Source organism: Ornithodoros turicata, chromosome 7, assembly GCF_037126465.1.
Source record: "Ornithodoros turicata isolate Travis chromosome 7, ASM3712646v1, whole genome shotgun sequence".
Taxonomy (NCBI): domain Eukaryota; kingdom Metazoa; phylum Arthropoda; class Arachnida; order Ixodida; family Argasidae; genus Ornithodoros; species Ornithodoros turicata.
In genome coordinates, this window is record NC_088207.1 from 22936435 (window position 1) to 22960550 (window position 24116).

Sequence of the window (24116 nt, forward strand, 5' to 3'; positions counted from 1 at the left end):
CTCGAACGAATCCAACTGAAAGTTCTTCGACGCCATCTTTACACGAAGTTGAACCAGTCTACCCTGCGTCCACCTCAGTTTCGTAGATTTTATAACTAATATGCGTATATTATCTCGTTATTAAAATTGTAAATTGAATAAAATCATAGAATAATATACGACATAAATATATTTATATGCTTACCACTTGTAGCCAAGAACAGTGTCTTTATCTTATGCGCAACTGTGTTGCGGCCCATTCAGCAAGATTGATTTTCTTTTTTGAGTGCGGTCAGTTAGCGGTGTGGTGTGCGCACTTGATTTTGACAATGAAGATTGAAGAAGTGAAAAGTACAACAAAGACCCAGCGAATTGCTGCCCACAGTCACGTTAAGGGAATTGGTCTCGATGAGAATGGTATGGCGATTCCAGTCGCTAGCGGCCTTGTTGGGCAAGAGCAAGCGCGAGAGGTAACCCTTATTTACTACGGATTGCCTTCTTTCAGTTCTGTCAATTTAATTTTTAGTGTCTTTACTGCGCAGTATTACATAATTGAACACTTCAGGAATGACGAATGTACCAACCTCTCGATTCATAACATTAGTTCAGTGTTTCACAGGTGTCTGGCCTCTTCATGGTGCTGCGCACATGTGAAATACCCTGTCCGTATCTGTTTCACCGGTGCAAAATATTTTCTTTCTTTCCCCACATTCCTAGTCGCTGTGATCCCGCATTATTTTAGCACTTTCTTATATGTTCCTGGCGGCCATGGTTTTTCAGGCAAATAGTAACAAGAGTTATCAAATGTTTGTGCGATTTTTTGAATAGTCATTTTGTGTGGAACATCTTACCTGCCGAGAATTCATTCAGTAATCACTGTGACCTCCCATATAGGCGGCTGGCATCATCATCGAGCTGATCAAATCTAAAAAGATGGCTGGCAGGGCAGTTCTCCTAGCAGGACCCCCAGGCACAGGAAAGGTATGAAGCACCATAGAGCATTCATTTTATTCTGTGTGCTAAAATGAAGCCGGAATTATCACGCTCAATGCAGACAATATTGGAAGCCTGTGTCATATTTTCTGAGGTCCGGCAGGCGTCAGTGTATGACCAATATGCGTGACAAAGGTGAACAATACGGGTACAGCTAGTGCATGAAATGTTAGACACGATGTATATCCTTCAGACAGGACTTTACCGCATAACATGCTCATGGCCATTCACCACTGATAATATAATGTTGACTGTTGAAGCAGTAGATGTAGGTGCTCTATAACATTTAGCATATGCGCAAAGTATTACAGGACTTATGTATCTCCCTCATCCCCAATAAATCAGGAGGCTGAGTGACATAATTTTGAATGCTGGTTGATTTCGAGCATCTGATGAGGTGAATTTCTCATGTTAGAGTGTAGTGCTCATAGTGTCTGGCATAGTCATGTGCCATATGTCAAGAAGAATCTCTTTACACAGTATGCAAAAGTGCTGCAGTATTAACTCGGAGGCATCCAGCTCCAGTATAGTGGGGTCACTGTCACTTCAGACCTCTCTTTGCTGCTCGTGTTACTTGTCAAAGCCGCTAGACTTCAGAATCACCGTGACACCAACAGTATCACTACCTTGGCGTATGATTCCAGTCTCCTTTCTGTAACTGGGGGACAAAAAACGGCAACACAGACAGGGTCTCAAAGTCTCAGGTTTTTAAGTTAGTGACCTAGAGATGCTGTCCTCTCTCCACCTGTCCACGTGTGTGCGCCGCTCATAGCCAGAGTTGTTTCACGGCGCTGAGATGAAAGTAAAAATAAACAAAAACGAAAAAAGTTGTCACCGGGTAAAAGTTTTGCCGCGAATTATATTGAGCACTCGTTTTCTTGTCGTCAGCCACGGAATAGCTTATGGCTGCATCCCAGGTAGTTTTTGTCATTAGCAGTGCACGAAGAGATATTGCCGTTGAGCACTTTTATTTACGCTGCAGTTAGAATCAATGTGTTTGAAAGAGAAAATGGAGACAGCCTTTTCAGAAAACAAGACTCTGCTGCTCCAGACTGGAACATGACAGTTACTGTGGACAAATAAAAGGGGGGAAATGCAGTGTGCATCATTCCATGTACCCTCACAAGCTAGGCTCCTCAGAATAATCCAGCGGAAGGCACGAAAAAGGTCACTTTGCTGGATTATTCTGAGGAGCCTAGCTTGTGAGGGTACATGGAATGATGCACACTGCATTTCCTCCCTTTTATTTGTCCACAGTAACTGTCATGTTCCAGTCTGGAGCAGCAGAGTCTTGTTTTCTGAAAGGACTGTCTCCATTTGCTCTTTTCACTTTCAAACACATTCGTGAGGATAAAAAGAAAAGAAAAACGATTCTGCAGAGAGAGAATCTGGCAGTATTTTGTGTAGCCTTATGAACCGGAAGGCTCCTTCTCATTTTGTAGATGTTTTGATGCTCCCTGAGGGATGTTCTTGACTACGGCTTGCGCTGTTCACGAGTCGGCAGTCGGAACCTTTGTCATGTGGTTCAGTTTCATACTGCAAATGACATTTTTTGGTGAAGGGGTGCTTGAAACCGAAAGTCTCTCCATACCACCTAGTATGCATTCTCAAGATAGCCGAAACCCCAAATCCCGGGATGTGGCCTTGCAAAATCCCGGGAGTTTGGGAAATTAAATTAATCCCGGGATTTTGGGACCCAAGCTGTAGTCTTACTGTCTCAAACTGGTGCCTGCGTCTCCCCACACTCTAAAAACACGACTTCACCGCATAGCCCCATGTGTGCCAGCCATTGCCAAGAATGATACAGTTATCGCTTCTGATTTGAAGAGAGAGGTGGGCGTACGCCTTTTTGTGGCAATTATCGTATATCCAAATTGCCACAAAAAGGCGTACGCCCACCTCTCTCTCCGAATCAGAATCAATAACCCTATCATTCTTGGCAATGGTTGCCACACAACGTGCGATGCTGTGAAGTTCTGCTCTTAGAGTGCAGTGGACGAATGAACTCGCACGCGTCCCAGCTATAGCATCAGTGCTGTGGCACCACCAGTAGCAAAGATCTATCAGTTTTTACAAATATTCTGTTTTAGAGTTTGCAATAACGCCACAAGTTTTGTACTCCTTTACTATGTTTATTGCAGACTGCCATAGCTCTAGCCATAGCTCAGGAGCTAGGCACGAAAGTGCCCTTCTGTCCCATGGTGGGAAGCGAAGTATACTCCTCTGAAGTAAAGAAGACAGAAGTGCTGATGGAGAACTTCAGGCGTGCAATTGGTGAGCACGTGATTTCATCGTGCATACGAAAGGGCCCTTTGAGCTGACCGTGTGTTTCGTTACAGGGCTGCGAATCAAGGAAACAAAGGAAGTCTATGAAGGAGAGGTGACGGAATTGACTCCTTGTGAGACAGAGAACCCCATGGGAGGTAAGGAAACTACGTACTCTATAAAAGGAAGTGGTTCAGGACAGGAGCCGCCGATATTTCAAACAGAGGCTGTCCTTCTGGGACAAGAACAGTTTATGAAGGGAAGAACAGTCTCTCTTCGAAATATTGGCGGCTCTCGACCTGAGGCACATCCCTTCGTACTTTCTTACCGGTTCGCTGCATTTTCTACCCGTCTACTTACTGTACAAGTGGTTCAATTCGCTGGCTCAATAATTCGCGAAGTTGTGAGGAGCCAGTATCAGGCAATTATTCACGGAACTTTAAATGTGCGTCGTCGTGGGTCTCGTCGTGGGTCGTGAGGTATGGTGCGTCAACTGTGCATAAGGTGTGTTAGGGGCCTTGCAACTTGAACCTCCAGGAAGAAGTTAACAAAAGGTATCGCAACTGGGTAATAACTCGTTGCATTTGTTTTCCTTTTGAGCCCTTCTGACTGAGAAGGCTGCAATTAGGGGGTCCTGACTCGTCTGGTATCTGTGTGTCGTTGCCGAACTGCCCCATCTCCCTTCATTCTTGCCACCACGTCGAGCAGGTACGATTGGCGCTCGATAGTGATGCGGCAACTTTTACAAAGGCCGATCCGCATGGCAGCGTCCTTATACACGTTTGCCGGGTGATACGTGCTTACAAGTAACTGGAATCATGGGACGCCAAAATCCGTGCAGGATTTGTGAAGGCTGGACTCTTGTCTCCACTCGAACCAGGAAGAACTGAACACTTTGTGAGGCATTGCAGTGTTATAGCCTAACAATTAAACCATGTGCACAAGTTGCCTCTACGTCCCGGGTCAAATTTCTTACATAGTATTTCCTTCGCATATTTCTCCTTCATTTGTGAAGAAAAGAGCGCTTGCAAATTTAGCAAAAATTAGTTCCTCGCGAAAGTTACCACTTATACACTGTATGGGTTGTGACGCTTCGGTACACGTGGTTCATTGCATGATACACTGAGATTATTGAGGGAAAAAACTCATTTTGAGAAAGTCTAAGTAAGACTGTAGCAGGGACAATTTTGTAAAGCAGACTTCACCTAATGCCAGGAAGCGTCAGGTGAAGCCCACTTTCGGGAGGGGTGCTTCGCATTCGGCGAATAGTCGAATATCCGGAAACCCGAATATTGGGTATTCAATTCGCGAATTGAATGCTTCAAGTCATTGATATTCGATTTGAACTTGAACTCGAAGATCATCACACCCCTAAAAATAAGGGATTCCGTGAAATTCAGTGCTAAACGAAGGATTTTGTGATTAACTCCAAATTCCGCAGAATCGCGGAAAACTGAGGGCCTTCAGCGTGCCTATCTCCTATCATTGTCACAACCTTCAATTTGCATTTCAGCAATTTGCATTTTACCAATATGTATTTCATTGCACCATAATAGATAGTGCTTCTTCTTCCTAACAGGATATGGAAAGACAGTGAGTCACGTCATTATTGGTCTGAAGACTGCCAAGGGAACCAAGCAGCTCAAGCTTGACCCCACAATATATGAGAGCCTGCAGAGGGAAAAAGTAGAAGTGGGAGATGTCATCTACATCGAGGCAAACAGCGGAGCCGTCAAGGTAAGGCATTATCACTCACTCTACAGCCTCGTAAATGCCGCCATCTATGTACCACAAGTTATTGATGTCATGAATACTTTTCAACATGACACCTAGACTTCCCAATGGCATTTCTTTGAGATTGACGGAGAACGATCAGTTCCCACAGTTTATCTTGAGTGACGTAACTGGGAGCGTAGAGGGTATTTCTCGAACTATCCCTTATCATGTGCATTGCATTTCAGAGGCAAGGACGGTCAGATGCATATGCGACAGAATTTGACTTGGAGGTGAGTAGCGATTGGGTTACTGAACGTTTCATGTGTGCCGATGATGAACCGATGTGCAGGCAGAAGAGTATGTCCCACTTCCTAAAGGAGACGTGCACAAGAAGAAGGATGTGATCCAGGATGTTACCCTGCACGACCTTGACGTGGCCAATGCTCGCCCTCAAGGTGGCCAGGACATCCTATCCATGATGGGTCAACTCATGAAGCCTCGCAAGACTGAAATCACAGGTATGCACTCGTGTCTGGTAGTTTTTAATGTGTCCCAGAATATCCTTTTCTCTTCTTATGTAGGCTATAAAAAATGGATTTTGTGACACCTGGATAGTTATATAGTTGTTTAATTATACACGCGCTACACGGCACACTGAAGTATTGAGGAAGGATGTTTTAAGGAAGTCCGATATTTATATTATAGAAGAATGACGTAAATTTTTCATATTTCCTACTGGTACTACCATATTTACTTGTGTATAAGACACGCATTTCTTTACCAAAAACGTCACACCATTGAGGAGGGGGGTTGAATACTTGGGGGAAAATTGGGACCCAACACTTAGGTACGCTTAACCCCCTTTTTATTCTGAGATGTCCCGGCAGTCTTCCCGGAATCGAATGTCACAGTTCTCCCACATCAAATGGTCTTGCGTTCTATCAAGTGTGGATGAATACTTCTTGATGTGCGTCGCATTCGTCGTTCATCAGCCTGGCGCCAGGTGCTCCATCTCGTTGGCTGTGCAAGATGCCATGCTACTAAAGTTTGCGGGGGTTCGATAAACGAGTGTGCATAATATGCGAGTAACTACGGTATTATCTGTATCGCCCCCCCCCCCCCCCCCCCCCAAAAAAAAAAAAAAGTAACACAGTTGAACCTCCAAATAATGAAAGCAAGTTTAACTAAATCCTCTATTTCGCGTATTATTCCTGTTGTACATACAGTTCCCCACAGACGCCAATGTATTCCTGCACTCGATTTAGAGAGGTGTTTTCGTTCGGCGCGGTCTGTTTAACGAAGCCCATAGGCAGTAGCCACCTCTGTGCAACGTCACACATGCCGTTCCCCATGTGGGAGGGAGAAGCGAGTGAGGGAGGAGAACTGACCTGGCACCTAGGGGAGGGAGGGAGAACTAACGTCACCGTGACAGTATGTTCTTATTGGTTATTGGGATCGTCACATGAAATGACGTAATTGGCGGATTGGGCGTCACTTTTGCTGTGGGAACTACACTGTCGCTGTTCAGCGCCGTTCGTTCTCAATGTTATTTTGCTGTGGTGCTTTGTGACCAGTGTGGTCCAAAAACAGAAGCTTTTGTTAGTTGATGAGGAACATGCGATAGTCACTGCTGTATCCATGGCCGAAAAGAAAAATTGTTTGCTTTCCGTGATTTACGAACATATGGTTCACACAAAACTTACTTCTGTTGCATGCTATTTGATCGCAAGTACGGCGATGATGTTTGTACTCTGTGAAAATTGTGGGACATTCAAGAATAAGCGCGCCCTGCATGTTTCCATCAGTCTTATGACTGCGTAGCCTAGAATGAGCCGTGTTGGTCGGCGTCCATTTTTTCTGGACACATTCGCTTTAACAAATCATTCTATGTAGCGAATTAAGGTATGGTTATTTTGAATTTCGTTCTATAGAAGTTCAACTGTATTGCTTTTGGGCTGCATTGACTTCCTGCTTGATATCTTCACTTTTTAACCTTTATTTATGTATTTACTTTTATCTAGACAAGCTACGCAAGGAGATCAACAAAGTAGTGAACAAGTATATCGATCAAGGCATTGCCGAGCTTGTGCCAGGTGTGCTGTTCATTGATGAGGTGCACATGCTGGACATCGAATGCTTCACATACCTACACAGGGCACTTGAATCTTCCATTGCACCAATCGTCATCTTTGCCACCAACAGAGGGCGCTGCACAGTCAGGTAAGCGGGCAAGCACGGTAGCAAATTCCCGTTAGTGTGAACCTTTGAACAGGGCACATAAATTGTTGGGAGTTATTTATATTTCCAAAGTGCTGCGCAGATACGGTAGAATCTTGATCATACAATCACGCATTATACAAATTATCTTTTGGTCCCGGCTGAATTGCCTATTCTACCCATGTGCACTAGCCAACAGATTATTCGAACTTGTTCGATACTTGGGACTCCCACGGGAACAATGACATTCGCCGTAGGATTAATTTAATTAATTAATTTAATTCGCCCGTCCGATTTTTCGGACTCTGCGGGGATCGCGCAAAAGTCCGAATAGTCGAGCGGTCCGAAAAAACGAATTTCGCTTCAAAATAAACTTTACTAAGCCCTAGTAGGCTGGAAAAATTTGTTGATGCTTTCTTAACGCGCTTCCAGCTCTGCCTGATAACATCAGCTTCTATTTCCCAAAGCGACATTTCGTCAATGTACACTATCAGAGGCACCGTCGTCATCAAGTCCGCAAGTCGGCTTCACCTAACGCATGCGTGCTTTAGGTGAAGCTCGCTTTACAGAGCTGTCGCGCTACTCTCGGGCAGACAGCACGTGCTGGGCCGTTGGCCAAAACCGAAGACGCATAGGCGCTATGCCAGACCTCTTCTACTCAGAGGAAGGGAAAGTCAACAATCATCACTGCCAATTTTTTTTCCTCAATATTTTAATTGGTTGATTTCTTTCTATACGAATTTCAGATGATACCAATATTTTCCGTCACCCCAAGAGAGAAATTTGTGGGTTGGGCAAACAGAGTCCGAAATATCGAACAACGGAGCTGCACGGCGTCCAAAAGTTTGGACGTTCTTATACATCACCTCTATGAAACCCACGGCCGTTCCGCGAACGAGTCCGAATAATCGAGCATGTCCGAAAAATCAGTCGGCGACTGTACATACTGCAACTGTTTTTCCGGACAGATCGAAGTCGGAATGCCCGATTTTACGGACCAAAACGCTTGGGGAGACACACCAACACGGCTATTTCCGGAGCTGTGGTGGCAACTTTCGACACTGCCGTTTTGCATTGTGTACTTTGATTGGATTGGTAATCGGAATCCTAGCCAAGACTGCTCTGAACCGTACCTCTAGTTTACGCCATGGCAGCAGTGCAGCTCTATTGCTCTCTAGTGCAGCTCTAATTGCGAGTAGAAGGAAAATACGTAGCAAGTATGTATTTCCTACACTTCGGTGTGCTCATCTACTTCATTTCTGATAAAAGAAATTTCATATACGTATATTTTCTGCATCCCCAAGATGTTCATATCATTGGGACCCTACTGTAGCTTGGGCTTTCTCTGAAACTGTCAACGTGCATTGTAGCAATGGCGCTGTGAAGGCCCTCGGTATTCCTTAAAATACAGTATGTTGTACTCTATTTTAAATACTTTTATGCCGAGTATTTGACATCTTATTTTAAATACTTTTGTGCAGTATTTTGTACATGTCTGCTCCAAAGCCCCTTTTTTCTTTTTTTCTTTCTGATGAAAACAGGATCCTTTTACAATGTGGTTAGTGTGTTGCAGTCGAGAAATCTGATGATATTTTGTAGGGGTACAGAAGATGTGGTGTCACCTCATGGAATTCCTCTGGACCTCTTGGACAGGCTCATGATTGTTCGAACCTTGCCCTACTCTCAGGAGGAGATGGTCCAGGTAAAGTACTTACATAGAAATGTACCTAAAGTAAAGTACCGAGTACTCGGAAAAGTACTTCAAAGTACCGATCAAGTACATTGTGAGTAATGCCCGCTATATATACGTGTATCAGCAGTTACTAGGTGAGGTACCGTTTCACATGCAGGAGTGTCGGAACATTATTCTAGCTGCCAAAAACGAGGTTCAATTTCTCCTAACTGCACTTTTTTCTTGTGTCCCCCATCGGAGTTTGAAACTGATACTGACCTTACTATGTCCTGTGGGCAGTGTAGCGCAGTTATTGACACCCTAAGATACAGGCACAAAAACAAGATACGGTCTGAGACCGTTTGTAACAATATTGACAGGATTGCAAAATCTGCTCATTGTGATGGAAGTATTGTTCTAAGGCTGGAACATCCAAAGGGACAAGTACAACACAAGCCTCGAGTTGCCTGGGGACATGAACAACTAAGATATGGCAGTTGTCGAAAAAGCCAGAGAGCACCAGGATTTGAACCATGCCTCTCATATGAGATGTGTAGTTCAAATCCTGCTGCTGTGTTTCTTTTTTTTCTTTTTCTTTATGACTGACATATTTGAATTGATTGTTATATCTGAGTGTTGTCATTTGTGAACTTTTGCAAAATCACTGTCTGGATCATGTCAATGAAGTAGGACCCAGCAGCTAGAGTGCTACTGAACATTCATATTCTATGAAGTTCTAGATTAAAGTAGTTTTTGTGTCACATTCCACGAAAGCTCTTCCACTGACAACATAACTGCCGATATCACGTGATGCTCTGCTCCTCTTGGGATCGATGGCTTGGTTCTCTGGCCTCTTTTCTTTTCTTTTTTTGCAATAAAAGCTGGAATCTTGCTCCTTAGGTTTTGTGCACTTGTGCAGCCATCAACAGAATTTTGATTGAATTTACTGCTACATTGAAGGTCGTAATAAACAGGCTTCACCGTGCTCAAAATTCACGAAATCTGTTTCAAGGTTCCTCGTGTGATATCTGCATTGCTGCCAAAAATTGTGTCACCTTGGTAATGCTAATTGTGCCACGCCTAGAACTCTTATACGTTCTCCCATTTCAGATCTTGCGAATCCGAGCTCAAACAGAGGGCATCGATATTGACGAAGAGTCTTTGCAGTCGCTGGGTGAGATTGGAACACACACCACACTCAGGTGAGCTCTCGTACCCATTTCAGATTTACGCTACGCTACACAGTGTCCATGCAACTGCAAAAAAAAAAAAAAAAAAGTCCTCCAACTTACTGTATTTCCTCGCATATTGAACGCACATCAAACCTGAGCTGAAATGCTGGTACTTTTTTTTATTCCCGCGCACTAAACGCACCCAGGCTTTATGGCATGGCCGGATCATCTCGCGCAGTGCCAGCCAGCGTATCACGCCAGCTCGACTGCTTGTATCTAGAGCCTGAAGTTTTAGGGTTTAACCCGATTCTTCCCCGAATTTGCACCCTGAATTGAAGGTTGCCTCTTTAGGGAGAAACCCGATTTTTACCCGGCAAATTGCCCTCACTGAGACGTCTGTACGAATGCACACTAACTTGTTTGGCAGCAAATGCAGTTACATCACCGTTTGTACCAAACCATTACAGTTAGTTCGAGTAACTGAGCCCGATTTCTTCCCGAATTTAGCGTACTGGAAGTTTTTTCACCCGAATTCGCATGAATTTGGAGCACATGTTTATTTACCCGATTTCTACCCCCTCGAATTTAGAAAAAAAAATATTTCCCGAAAACTTCAGGCTCTACTTGTATCGTATGGGAAGGGGCACCAGAGTGACTAATGCAGCAGACATCGCGGACTATTTCAACCACGCTTGATAGAAAGGAAAACGATTTTATGTGGGAGAATCAGGATGTTCGATACCGCAGAGGTCACCGCAGATGTCTGAATAGATGGCGACAATGATGCAGAATTGCGACGTTCGATTCCAGGGAGATTGCCGCGGATATCTCGGGATAAAATAGGAGTTGTGTACCTCAAGTGTTGTGTTACAATTTTACCCCGCATACTGAACGCACCCCCTCAATCGTGCGATGTTTTTAGGTAAAAAAAAATGGGCATCTTATACACGAGCAACTACAGTATGTCCAAAATTTCGTTGGCGAGTTTGAACCCCAAGCTAGGTGAAGCATGAGACACCATGAGCCTGAAATATAGCACGGCAGTATTACTTGTGGTCTATTTCCTAATGACTGCTACGAAGTCACTAGCATTGCCAGTGCACGCATGGCTTTGCAGTGATGCAACAATGTGCGAGTCTCTAATTCTGTGCATTCCTCTTCATTGTAGACACTCAGTAAAATAAGTATTTAAAGAGATTGAAACAGTTATTTTACTGAAGAACAAGCTTTCGGACGGAGTCCGTCCTTCATCAAGTGCGAAAGCTTGTTCTTCAGTAAAATAAATGTTTCAATCTCTTTAAATACTTATTTTATTCACTTGCGAGTGCTAGACTTCTCCCATTTTTGCTGTTAGTTTCCTTTAGACACTCAGTATGTAAACTACTGTCGCCGTCCAATTTTTCGGACTCTGCGGGGATAGCGCAAAAGTCCGAATAATCGAGCAGTCCGATAAAAACGAATTTCGCTAAAAAATAAACTTTACTAAGCCCTAGAGGGCTGGAAAAAATTTGTCGATGCTTTCCTAACGCGCTTCCAGCTCTACCTGATAACATCAGCTTCTATTTCCCGAAGCGACATTTCGTCAACGTACACTGTGAGAGGCACCGCTGTCATCAAGTCTGCAAGTCGGCTTCACCTAACGCATGCGTGTTTTAGGTGAAGCTCGCTTTACAGCGCTGTAGTGAGACTCGCGGGCGGACAGCACGTGCTGGGCCGTTGGCCAAAAACGAAGATGCAAAAGTGCTATGACAGACCTCTTCTACTCAGAGGAATGGAAAATGAACAATCATCACTGTCTATTTTTTTGCCTCAATATTTTAGTTGGTTGATTTCTTTCTATACGAATTTCAGATGATTTTTCCGTCACCCCAAGAGAAAATTCGCGGGTTGGGCAAACAGAGTCCGAAATATCGAGCGACGGAGCTGCACGGCGTCCGAAATTTTGGACGTTCTTATACATCAACTCTATGGGATCCGCAGCCGTTCCGCGAACGAGTCCGAAAAATCTGGGTCCAAAAAATCTGTCGGCGACTGTAATAGTTGACAGTGGCTCAGTTGTCCAATGCCATTTGCGCCAAACTGTGCCAATCACGGGGTTCGCCATCAGTGGCAGGAGGTCTTCTTTGTTTACGGAACACTGCTGGTGTCTGCTTCTTAAATCAGCTATGTCATCTTCTTTGCTAGAATAGCTCAAAGATTCCAAATCACTGTCGTCATCCTCACTTCCCGAGCGCACATAACTTGAGTCACTATCCGAGTCCTCGGAAACCTGCTCATAAGTTCGTTTTTCGCAATAACCGCGACTGCCGGAGACGTAGACGACAGTTCTACGGACGCCATATTCAAAAACTTGCGTTGCCAGCTCATCCTGTGCGTTTAGCTTCTAACAGCAACGTGAAGCTTGCTCCGGGACATGCCGTGCTGCCCTCTACCAGTAGAGAATGAAAACATTACGTGGACGAAGTCATGCTCGTCCAAAGCCGTTGAGGGGTCGAACTTCGAGGACGAGTCTGACTCACCCAAAATATGCAAGGGGTTAAAGTGCACTACTGTTCTTGCAGTACTGAAGGGCATGTTAAGCATGTGTAACACAGATGTACTACCTTGCACGTTTATGAGTGTGTACGCTTCTCTTATTATCTTACATTTATATTGAGGACACAAATTAAGTGCAATTGTGGCCCATTGACGAGCATGTAAATGTAATTTCTGATTTCCTGGGGGTAATTAAGCACTACAAGCGTTTGCAAACATTTGCAACTGACATCTCTGGTCTCTAACAAGGTATGCTGCCCAACTGTTGAGCCCCTCAAGCCTCCTGGCCAAGGTGAATGGGAGAAGCTCCATTCGCAAGGAAGATGTCAAGGAGATCAGCGATCTCTTCCACGATGCCAAGTCTTCCGCAAAAATCCTGGCCGAGCACAATGACAAGTACATGCAGTAGCTGCTCCTGGTCACCATCGTCTGTGTCATACCTCTGTCTATACCACATTGTTGAGCCGAGTAAAGTATATCATCCCACGTCTTTTCATGTGCCACTGTACATTTTCTTTTTTTACATAGTACACGAAACCAAGTCTTCCTCTGCACTACGTGTGGGGGGGGAGCTAACTTTGGGAACTGAGCACCACGAAAAAATGCAACCCGATGGCCTGCAGGTAAATCAGAACACCACACACTAAAGGAGCCTCACCTGTTGTGTTCGGCAACGATCTCAAATCTCCCGCAAAAAATTAGACGCGTATTTCCTTCATCCCCAACGTGAGAGGGGGAAGGAGCACAGTGCCGCCTCATGCGTCGAAGATGAGCTTTAACTTGCGGAAACAAAACAAAAAAAAATGTATCGGGTGACTCTATCGGAACTGGCCTTATTTTGGGCTGCATTTTCTGTTTCCTTTTAATCTTTTTCCAGGATGCGAGAGGCGATAGTGTGCTCTTTCTCCCTCTCACATTGGGGATGAAGGAAAGACGCGTCTTCTAAAAAGCACAATGAACAAAATAAAGAAAAAAATGGCGTTCCTTCACGAATTTTTTGCGGGCGATCTATGGAACGGATTTTTGTTCTCAAACGGCTACGATATCAGGTGACCGAAAGGAACAGATGTTCTCATTGGGACAACTTTGTAGCTTTTATAATTAAAAAGTTAATTAATGAAAGTTGATTAAGACATTGCCTTGGGACTTTGCTAATGCCATCCTAGGGAGTGCCCTTCAGCATATGCTATATTGCAATTGATTTCATCTTGGAAAAAGTGTTATATTTTTAAGAAATATGTTTGCAGTTAGCTGGGACACCCTGTATTTATCCTTGTGGATTCCCCTGAATGTGTTTATGCTGTCTAGCCTCCGAATCCAGGATCCATGTTGGTGTAAATCGCGTGCTGAAGGGACGATTATGAACTCAACTTTGGAGGGGTAATTGCGGGCACCGCAACAAATCAGATACCGGCTACTGTGTAGCTTTGTGTACAGATGAACCGCACTCATTACATCATCCAAGCACATATTGAGAAAAATGTGAGGAATCTAAAACATAACACAAAAAAAGGTTTATTAGAAACAATAGAGCAAGGGTGCCTGTACATGGTGGAACAAACAATGCACATAGTGCATGAGATTAACAGCATTCTGTGAGCCTCTAGGCTCTAGAGAATGAAAGGTGGTGGTGGTGATGATGATGTTGAAGAAAATGTTCTGTGTAGAGCTGCAAAATTCAGAACGACAGGTCCTGCAAATGAAAAGATGCAGTGATGAATCACTGTTCTTTTAGAACTGTACAAATATATCCTTGCAGGTTTTCGAAACATTTAAAAATTTGCAGGAGATACTTTGGGCTAAGGAATTATTTGCATGCTGAACACATTCATTGGTTTAGCTTTGCCATCACTGCACATAATGTAGTCTTTATTGTGATAATTCATGCCGTCCTTGGTATGGGTGGTTCGTTGGCAGAGTCCCCACCTGTACTTGTATTCACTAGTGGCTCGTGATAACTGAAGTAGTACATGACATAGTGTTACACAAGAATTCTGCATGTCTTCACTTATTGTCCTCAAGCAGTGCTTCTCTAAAAACATTTATACACCAACTGGGCATGCTTAGACCTGTGGTTTACCCTAACCAGAATCACAAGCACAGCGTGTGACTGGGGTTAGGGTGTCATTATTAGTTTATTACAGTTACGTTAAAGTTGTAAAAGTGTTGTGTATCATTGCTCCCTTGTTTCTTCGCTTTCTTATCTGTGCAGCCCCTGTAGTGGGTACACAAGAGCGGTACAGGATGTCATCAAACATGTGGGGGTGCAAGGGGGTCTGGACAAATCACTGGCGTAATCATTTGTACGTTTAGATGTTAAATTTTCCCAAATTTTTCGTTTGTGTTTGAAGCTGTAAAACGTGGTAAAATTGGGTGATATTGTGTGAAAGAGCAGATTCCTGGGTAAGAAAAAAAAAAAAAAAAACAGACAAAGTTTGATTTGATGTCTGTGAGGTTGCCTTTAAAAAGTTAGGACTCTTGAATAATGACTACAGCCCACGAACAAAAAGGGTGTCTTAAAGATGTCCTTTGCATCTAAAATTTCAGTAGTGCAACTTCCTAGGGCGAGTGCAAAGAAACTAAAAGGTGTTCATGGCAAAACTGAGGGAGGATGCCAATTCGTTTGTTTCACAAATGGCCTGTGGTTGTCTGAAACAATTACAGCCTCATCCGTATAATATGCTACTGCCTGGCATAAAATTTTGAAATGAAGGTAACCACTCCAGTAAGTGTAGGCTCACCCGAAAAGCAGGAAGCACTCTCATGTAACATTAAAGAGTAGGGGCTTTGAACAGAAGAATTGCATGTCTCTCTTGTGACAGTTAGTGCTAGAAAAATTACACTAAAGGCATGGGCTACGAAATGTGCGAAACCATGCCATGTACGAAAATGGCTGAAACTTTTAGTGCGAAAGTCACATATTGAAAATTTTGCACAAATATTCGATTCAGTATTCCAAATTTTTCCCCCCATTCGATTCGACTCAAAATATTCGGATTCGCACATCCCTAGTGTTAAGCAATACAATGTGCTCAATCACTGCACAGACTAGCGCACCCACTGTGCCACTACGTTAGACCTATGCACTCTCTTTTAGTACTACACATTTCCTACCTGGTTGGGAAATGTGGTTGTAAAGATGACATTCTGCTGGCCACCTTGTTCCGATGTCAAGATGTTGGCTGTGAAAAGGAACACGCAGACAGTGTTTACACAGTGAAATGACAATCAGTGGGGAACCACTTATGAGCCTGTGAGGCCTGCAAGTTTAAAGTTACTATACTGAAGTTGCTACTGGTACAAAATTGGAAAGACAACAAAGCTGCCTATGTCGCACATCCCTCTAGCTTTAAAGACATAGGACAACATGTTATTGCGCTGGCAGGAGTGGAAAATTTACGATGTAGAGCACTATGCAAGGAACATAAATATATACCCATGTTCATCTTCAAGATGACATGAAATGTAGTTCGTGAATCGCAATTGAGTTACTCCAATGGAAAAATTACACTGCAGTGCCATCTATAGCGTTATAGAGTTCCTATAGCGGAACAGTCTCCAGTGTCGGTGCTGTACTTGTCACATGGTGGACTGATGTGGCTGGCTATTGCAGCCAATAAGGACGAGCGTTGCGTGGGGATTAAACACGGTGGGGCTTAGTTTGGACACGGCTGCGGTCACTTTCACAGGTGTCCAGCACGGTTATGGTTACGAAGGCAAAATTCAATAACACTTTGCGTGCAGTACAACACACAGCCCGAACGACTTGTACTCTAGCTCGGTACGTCGGGTTCAGCTCTAACCCGGAATGTGCGAGACTCGGCAAAGATGGGTTCAAGACAATAAGTGTGGGTTAACGCTTTGCATATGTTGAAATTCATTTTTAACAGTAACGAGAGTGAAAATAAGTGAGGAGGGGATACTCACGGAAAGAATCATCGGCCAACTCCTCTAGCGAGGTCTCAGATGCAGCACCTACGTTCTTCTCACCCTTCATGGCCTGCAAGTGTGTGGAGCCACAGGTTACCTTTCAACCATTATGGCGTCAACTACTGCATAGCGGTCACCCGTGCCCGTGGGTGAGTTTGTGCCTTGACAATGTACATTCTCGGGTTTTACCCTGAGTGGTTGTGTTACTCAGTTTAAAATACTGAAACATGAGGCTGTACGTATTATGCACTGCACCTCGCGATTGACTATGCCCAATTCTTCGATATTATTTGAAATATCGCATGCAAACGGAAAATGGGACAATTAATTTTGTCAGGCATTACTCCTTTTTCTTCGATTGCCTCGCATGTATGGGAGCCAAGGTGAGTTTGTGCCCCGACGATTTCTATTCTCATGTTTTATCCGAAGGGGCGGTAAACCGGGTTTAAAACACTAATACGTGAGGCTCTAAGTATGTTCTGCACCTTGCGATTGGCTATGGTCAGTCCTTGAATACTGTATTACTGGAAATATCACATGCAGAGGAAATATGGGGAAATTAATTTTGTCAGGCATTATTACTTTTTGTATTCTAGTGCTTCACTTCTACAGGTCATTCAACGTGACAGTTGAAATTTTTTTGCAAAATGAGCAAAATCAGCCCTGCATGGAGTCAGTAGTCCACCCAGAATCGCAAGCACAGGGTGGGGTATCAAGCATGGTAATTGGTACACGTCTTTCATGATGGATGCAGCGCACCAACCATGTTTTCATCCTAGTTTGTGCGTTGCATCAATCACGCAAGACACGGGGTGGGGGATGTGCGTAAAAAATATAGGGGACATTATTACACTAACGCTACTTGTTACAGCTTTGTGCATCATTGTCAACATGTGTCTAAAGCTGACATAGCAAGACCCCCCCTTTTTATTGGCAATGCACAGTAAAGACACAGGAAGTATACTGCTGGGGAGTGGGTGGTTCCGGGTAAATCACTGTAGAGCATGAAGTTTTGGGGAAATATTTTTTTCTAAATTCAGGAGGTAGAAATCGGGTAAATAAACATGTACTATTACAAATTCGTGCGAATTTGGGTGGAAAAACTTCCAGTATGCTAAATCTGGGGATAAATTGGGCACAGTTACTCAAATTAACTGTACTGGTTTGGTACAAACGGTGGTGTAACTGCATCTGCTGCCACACAAGTTAGTGTTTGTTCCTATACAGACGTCTCAGTGAGGGCAATTTGCCAGGTAAAAATCGGGTTTCACCCTAAAGAGGCAACCTTCAATTCAGGGTGCAAATTCGTTGAAGGGTCAGGTTAAACCCTAAAACTTCAGGCTCTATGTATGGAGCACTGTGTGGGTTGAGATAAGCAGGCCAAATACCACCACCTCGCGATATTTGTGAAGATACAGCTTCAGGGGTTCCACGTAGTTTTCAAATCCGAGGGTAGACATCGCAAAGAGAATGTCTTCTCCGTTAATGGTCTTGCGCTTCTCTTGGTGACAACGGTCACTCGCCCTGACCTGCAGTCAAGGTCCACACTTTGTCCACAGGATCCTACGAAACTACAAGTTTTTGTCTTTTTTCTGTTTTTGTTCGAGGTCACGCCTACGACAGCCAAACAATGGACATGTCCAAACAGATGCAGAACTGCAAGTTCAGTAAGTGACATAATGTTGGCAAGGGACTTGAATATGCTGAAAAAAAAAATCTGGACTTTGGGGTTGGTGCATGCAGGACTTCCATGGCAGAGCTGTTGAGTTCAGTAAGGGGGATGTGACAGTAGGATTGTGTGATATGTGATACATGTTATATTCATATTCAATTTTGAGGGTTTTTTTTTGGGGGGGGGGGGGGAATCCTTGGCTGGAATGATGGGATTAAATGTAAAACATCTTTTCTTTGTCATGGAGGCATAGCTTTAGCAGAACTTCTGGGTCGTAACATAAACTGCAGAGGCTTGAAATGGCAATAGTCCCATAGAGCTCAGCACCCCTTTGAACTGTGAGAATTTGCTTATCAGAAAGGAGGAGAAGGCCACAAAAAACTCCTCTCACAGCTCATTCTCCACAGAGTGTCCAAGTCAGAGAAAACAAAATGTGAAGGACTATTCTCCCTTCCTCAAGACAGAATCTCCCTGGATGCAACATGTTCGCGAGGAGCACTGGGATTTCCTGAAATCGTCTACTCGGACAAGCATAATATCTAGGTCTGACAAACTTCGGGAAGACGTGGACACACATTCACTCTGGGCAGATTTTGCACAAAAAGATCGAAGTGCAGCTTTTTTGGGGTGCTCGAGCAAAGGATACTCGCTGGTGATGAAACTAACAAATTCTGATACGCACTCCTGGACACATTCCTTGGCATCTTTGGCAATCTGCGGAAAAAAAAATTTAAACTGGAGTAAGATAACAACCAGAAAGGTTGTTTCTCTTATTTATACACTGAAAGATGTATGCAGATAAGTAAGTACCTTGCCACTCTTGGGAATAGCATTTTTCATTATCCTAGCCACATTGGCAATTGGAAGGAATCTATCCTGTAAGACAAGCATATAGCGAGAACATCACTTGTACAGCCAGTGATGGGCAGTACTTGAAGTGTGGCATACCTAAGGAGAAACAGAGTGAGAAACCGAGCTATTTGGTAATCCGTAAAAACGAAAGAAAAAAAAAAGAAACAGTGCAGGGGAACAAATGGATGGACACAACGAATCACTGACGAACAAGCAACACTGTTTGTCGGTCACTGCGTGGTCGTGTCCGTCCCCGTTTGTGCCCCGGCACTGGGGCGTTTTTACCATTTTTGTACTTAGGGACTTCACTAAAGTACAGCTTAGTGGTACACCCTGACAGCATAACTCCACCACATAATACACGCAAGCGCTACAGCATTTAGGATTATATCTCTCGCTCTCCTTATTTGCGGAGGACAAGGAGCGTACCCTAATTTTGTAACACTTCGAGTGTGTGTAGAGTGTTATTAGAAAAGGCGTACGCCTCATATTTTCAGAAATCAGGATGATATCATTCGGCGAGCTGTATATAGAGCATGTTATGAGGTGAAGTTATGTTTTAGTACTCCACAAATTGTAATTGATATGTTTATATTAGGGATGTGCCAACCAAATCCGCGAATCCTAGGCAGGTATTCGAGATTCGGGAATCCGAATCCTAGTGCCCAAAATGGCGAATCCGAATTCGAATCCACAAACCACGTTTGTTTGTTTATTTTTAAAACTGGCGCCTCCGCACTCCGCCGAAAGCCTCATAGCCTCATGTGTTTTCTTGTTTAATTGTTTACATTGCTTTGGACTGAAAGAGTTCAGGCAGGAACTCTTATATGATAAGTTTAAAAGTAACATGGTTTTGCTTTTGATTATTTCTCAGTTTTGTGGAAACAATTCAGACTCGAGAATGAAGTATTTCCTGTAGTTGATGAACAACATGTTATATGGGTATGTTTTGTCCTGAAAATGAACTATTATTTAATTTGATTTTCAGTCAACACAGATAACATATTCTGCTTCAAAACACTTTTCAGAAGATGTGTTTTTTTTCTCTGGCTTTTTCAACTCTTTTAAAAGAAAGGATTCGAAAGGTTTGAGATTCGTAAGATTCGTGGATTCGCAGAACCTTCCTTGGATTCGGAAAATTATGGACTCGTCCCATCTCTAGTTCCTTTCCTTTTCATTTCCTTTTTTAGTTTTATGGCTGCAGGCATTGAAATAAATCTAAAGTGTGCCTTTCAGTTGCTCTATAATGCTTCATTAAATGATCAGCGAAGGCCTACAATGTTGCTTCTCACTAATTTGTATTAGTTCATTATTTAATTTCATTTATTTATGTTTGTCAAGGAGCTAAGAGCTAGGCAACTACGAAGACTCGTTACGAGTGCAAATAAACTTCTGTATTAAGACTGAAAAGCAGTAGAGGAAGGGACGGCAAACCTGTTCCCTGAGTGGTTCGCTGTCTTTCTGTCCATCCCCTTGGTCCGAGCCTTCCCCTGCTATGCCCAGTCCATCTTCACCCTCTGTGCCAGACAATGAGCCTGTATTTGTACACCACAACCACAATGATTGCATCTCCATCAATAAACGCATTTCATTCCAAAGTTCACTTGATGAGCTGTACATGCTAAACAAGGAATGCCCTTGGTGGCATGTATTTTTTTCTTTTTTTTTCAAACCATCTCCCAGCCAAAATTTATTGCTCTTAGTTTCTTTTCCAGCCAAATTTATGAAAAATTCAGGAACAAAGAGTGAAACAAGGTAAAATGTGCATATGACTATGGAAATTCTCAAGCTTGCTTAAATTGCTTCTGAGAAACCAATAAGTTTTAGGAATCTCCACTGCTTCATGCTCCATGCTTGTGATCTTATTTGACTCATCATGTTTGAGCGCAGCGGACAGACCACTACTTTTAGTGCACGTATTCTTCTTATGCCTTTATCTAGCTCTGCTGTGTTCGGTATCACTTCTCAGTCGAGTCTGTATCCTTTATCACCGATCATGCTTTTATGTATAAACCATTCTCCGCAAGTAGATAAGACTAAGCCCAAACATTCGTTCTTGCAGATAACCTTCTTTCTCCTAACACTTGCATGTGCATCAATATCAACTACCATCAAGCAGTTATGTGCCTTGTCCTTTTCTGTCTGTGTTTTGAGTGCTGCTTTAAAGTACAATGATCTGTTACCAATTACCCCAAGAGAGGACTTCGTTAACTCCCCAAGTGAAGACTTTAGTTCAGCATGATCGGGGCTTACGCGGTTAATGTGCACCAGAAATAAAGACTGAATGAATGAAAATGAGTGAATTAATGGGGCTGCAGCAGCAATGCGCATTTACACGTAAGTTCATTTCTGAACGCTTACGAGGCGTACAAGCAAGCATCGAAACAAATGTGTTTGCTCCACAACCTTGAGCATCGTGCTGCAACTCAGAAATGGAATGAAATGTTGAAACCTGACCTTCAGCATGCACAATATACTGGCCACTGGAAGACAGGAAGCCGTCACCAATGTTGCCAGCGTCGTTGTCACCATTCTCCATCCTTCAAGAAGAAGCGAAGAACTCAGCATTAGGAACACAACATTACAAAAACGTGTACCTAAGATTCGATACAGGCAGATACCTTCCGGTGGTTTATCCAGAATCCCAAGCCTCGAGGGGTGTTGGAAAAAATTTGGGGAGGGGGGGGTCATCATTATAGTTATATCATTACAGCTTAACATATCATTACTGACATGTGTATAAGGCTGAAATCGCAACGGCACCGCCCCCCCCCCCCCCCCATAGAGAGTAAACAGGTGAAAAAAGTTAGGGGGGTGTCACTGAACATTTGGGGGAGGATAGGGGGGTGTCTGGATAAATCACTGATTACCTTCTATCTACACCGGAAGCAACACCGGATATTTACAATCACAAATACTTCACGTGTCACGTAGCTGCGGACATGGATACACCCCATGGACATCCCATAGACATCCCACATTGAACCAACATTTGGAATGTGGTCTGGGGGACGCTTCTGCTAGCACAAAGTTTATTGCTATGCACCACTATCATCTGAAAAAATGCAGTTTGCATTGTGTGAAGAGAGACTTTTGTTGAGGTAAGAATACTGTACAGGAATGCAAACTCTTTGATGTAACAAACTGCAATTTTTTTTATTAATTTTATTAATTATTATTAATTCCATGTTAGTGCCGCGAAGCAACTGTGGCTACGAGCGGCGTACAGTCGTGGTCAGACTGAGAGAGGACAGCTGGAAGGAGAGGGGTACAGGGGGGATAGTGAGTGTTGTGGGCCGACTTCATGGGGAACTGTGCCGACATTCGTCTGGAAAGTCTGCTGGAAAACCTAGGGGGAAAACCTCGAACAGCACAGCGGGAGGTGGGACTCGAAGCCACCACCTCGCAGTCTTCAGCACGACCTCTCTACCAACTCGACCGTGCCTCTCGTGTTAACTATAATACTTAAGTTTCTGTAGTTACTTACCGTATGGAAATATTTCCAAAAATGGGTGACCGTTTTGCCTGTAACTTGTACTCGAGGTAAAATTACTTTCTGCTGTGGTTTAACAATTCTGTTGAAAAGTCCTGACTGCAGTACTGCCTCGTTCAACAAAAGTCTCTTCTACGGGGACCCTTTTTTAAATTTTTTTCGTAGCGACTGGTCCTGTGCATATGTTTTGGAATTCATTTAATGATATTGGCAGCTCTCGCCCTCCCCCCCCCTTCTCCCTCTAATTATGTAGATTTTAAACCCCTTTCCAGAAATTTTGTTTATGACGATGTGCATGTACCACTTTTAGTGCCACGCAGAGTCTTATTTAACGATGATGTTAGATGTGCTCTCTTGCTTTTCTTCAGGCTGTTTTTCTGCATGTAAATTTGGTTGTTCACATTGATATTTGTATCACCCAGTTTACTGTGCAAATTATTAACTTGAGGTATGAACAGCAATTTTTTTTGAATATGTTGTGGGAGAGGTCGCAGTGTCTCATCACTTTAAATGGACAGCACCTGAAGTAACTCGAGAGTAAATCAATTAGGTTTGATGAGTATCTGTAACTGAATTACTGTTTGGTTTCTGTCACTTTTCCTGTAACTCAATTACTTATTTATTTCCTCTTCTGAGTAACTTGTACAGTTCTGGTAGTGAAAAAAAAAAAAAATCGAAAACTCGAACTAAAAAACAAAAACAAAAATAACCGAGAAAGCTGTGTTGATAAAATGACATAGACATAGGCCAGATGTGTTGCTAGATCAGCAACTTGCAAGTTATGCTGCACTGACAAAAAGGCGCCTGCTTACTGCAGCCTGCAACCTGAAATAACCCACTCCCACTAGAACTTGTGGCTTTACGTATTGAACTGCGTTATTTCCCATCGTCTGCAAGGAATCTCGAACAAGAGTGGGTCAACGACTGCGCCGGCTATTCTTGTACGCACTGCTATGCTACAATGCAGAGGATGTGGCGCGTGCACACACACACACAAGGGTCGATAAAAACACCGTCTCCTCAACATTTCAATTGCCTTTTCACGTGCATTCGTATAAAAACACTCCTTTCCGGCGGGTTCGAGCTTTAAATGTGTAAACACTGAACCCGAGAATCTATTGGTCAAAGTGACGATCTGAGGACAAACCTGGGAACGACAGCCACTTGGTTGGTCAGCCCGGAGCCAGTGAGCGTTGAGCGCACAAAGCTTGCGTCGAGATCGTCCCTGCCTATCTCAACTAACCGACGGATCGATGACTGAAGACATAAAATTTGCGCGCACACGAGATGCTGTTCAGCCCACACAAGGACGACACTGCACACGTTTATTCGTGAACGCGACTTCGCACAAATCGCTTTCGCCAGCAATGGCGACAACAGAGCGAACAGAAAACAACACACAAAGAAAACAAGCGTAACTGATCGCCTTGGAACCTAACCACATAGTCAGTGTAGTAACGCATGCCATTAATAAATATCATTCGCTAAGTTTGACACATACACATGTAGACAGGAGTTATTTTCACGAAATATTTGTCCAAGTAGTGAAGCATGCAATTTTAGAGTCTATGTCTAGCCGAAGTAGTGGACGTGTTGGTAACCCTGAGATGCAACGATGCA

The 24116-nt window shown here is 43.5% G+C and overlaps 2 protein-coding genes across 2 annotated transcripts; one reads left to right on the forward strand and one right to left on the reverse strand.

Moving 5' to 3' along the window:
• The first annotated feature begins 242 nt into the window (after positions 1–242).
• On the forward strand, positions 243–13039 carry LOC135400345 (ruvB-like 1). The gene is made up of 11 exons (XM_064632179.1): positions 243–449; positions 874–960; positions 3114–3246; positions 3312–3395; positions 4817–4974; positions 5199–5243; positions 5303–5471; positions 6975–7173; positions 8770–8872; positions 9953–10044; positions 12799–13039. The coding sequence occupies exons 1-11, from the start codon at positions 309–311 to the stop codon at positions 12956–12958; spliced, it is 1371 nt and encodes a 456-aa protein (XP_064488249.1). The 5' UTR covers positions 243–308; the 3' UTR covers positions 12959–13039.
• A 1009-nt stretch (positions 13040–14048) lies between these two features.
• Positions 14049–23908, reverse strand: LOC135400347 (uncharacterized). Its single transcript, XM_064632181.1, has 9 exons — positions 23644–23908; positions 21461–21543; positions 20438–20538; positions 18962–19027; positions 18798–18865; positions 17871–18003; positions 16477–16549; positions 15664–15731; positions 14049–14242 (listed from the first exon to the last, which is right to left on the reverse strand). The coding sequence occupies exons 2-9, from the start codon at positions 21540–21542 to the stop codon at positions 14228–14230; spliced, it is 606 nt and encodes a 201-aa protein (XP_064488251.1). The 5' UTR covers position 21543; positions 23644–23908; the 3' UTR covers positions 14049–14227.
• Between the last annotated feature and the right edge of the window lie 208 nt (positions 23909–24116).

Coding starts and splice junctions, on each gene's coding strand:
- LOC135400347 (XM_064632181.1), bottom strand. CDS start 21,542: ATGGAGAATGGTGACAACGACGCTGGCAACATTGGTGACGGCTTCCTG. Junction 20,539..21,460: donor GTATATTGTGCATGCTGAAG/GTCAGGTTTCAA, acceptor GTACAAATACAG/GCTCATTGTCTGGCACAGAG. Junction 15,732..16,476: donor GTTGGCCGATGATTCTTTCC/GTGAGTATCCCC, acceptor TCCTTTTCACAG/CCAACATCTTGACATCGGAA.
- LOC135400345 (XM_064632179.1), top strand. CDS start 309: ATGAAGATTGAAGAAGTGAAAAGTACAACAAAGACCCAGCGAATTGCT. Junction 3,396..4,816: donor GACAGAGAACCCCATGGGAG/GTAAGGAAACTA, acceptor TCTTCCTAACAG/GATATGGAAAGACAGTGAGT. Junction 5,472..6,974: donor TCGCAAGACTGAAATCACAG/GTATGCACTCGT, acceptor ACTTTTATCTAG/ACAAGCTACGCAAGGAGATC.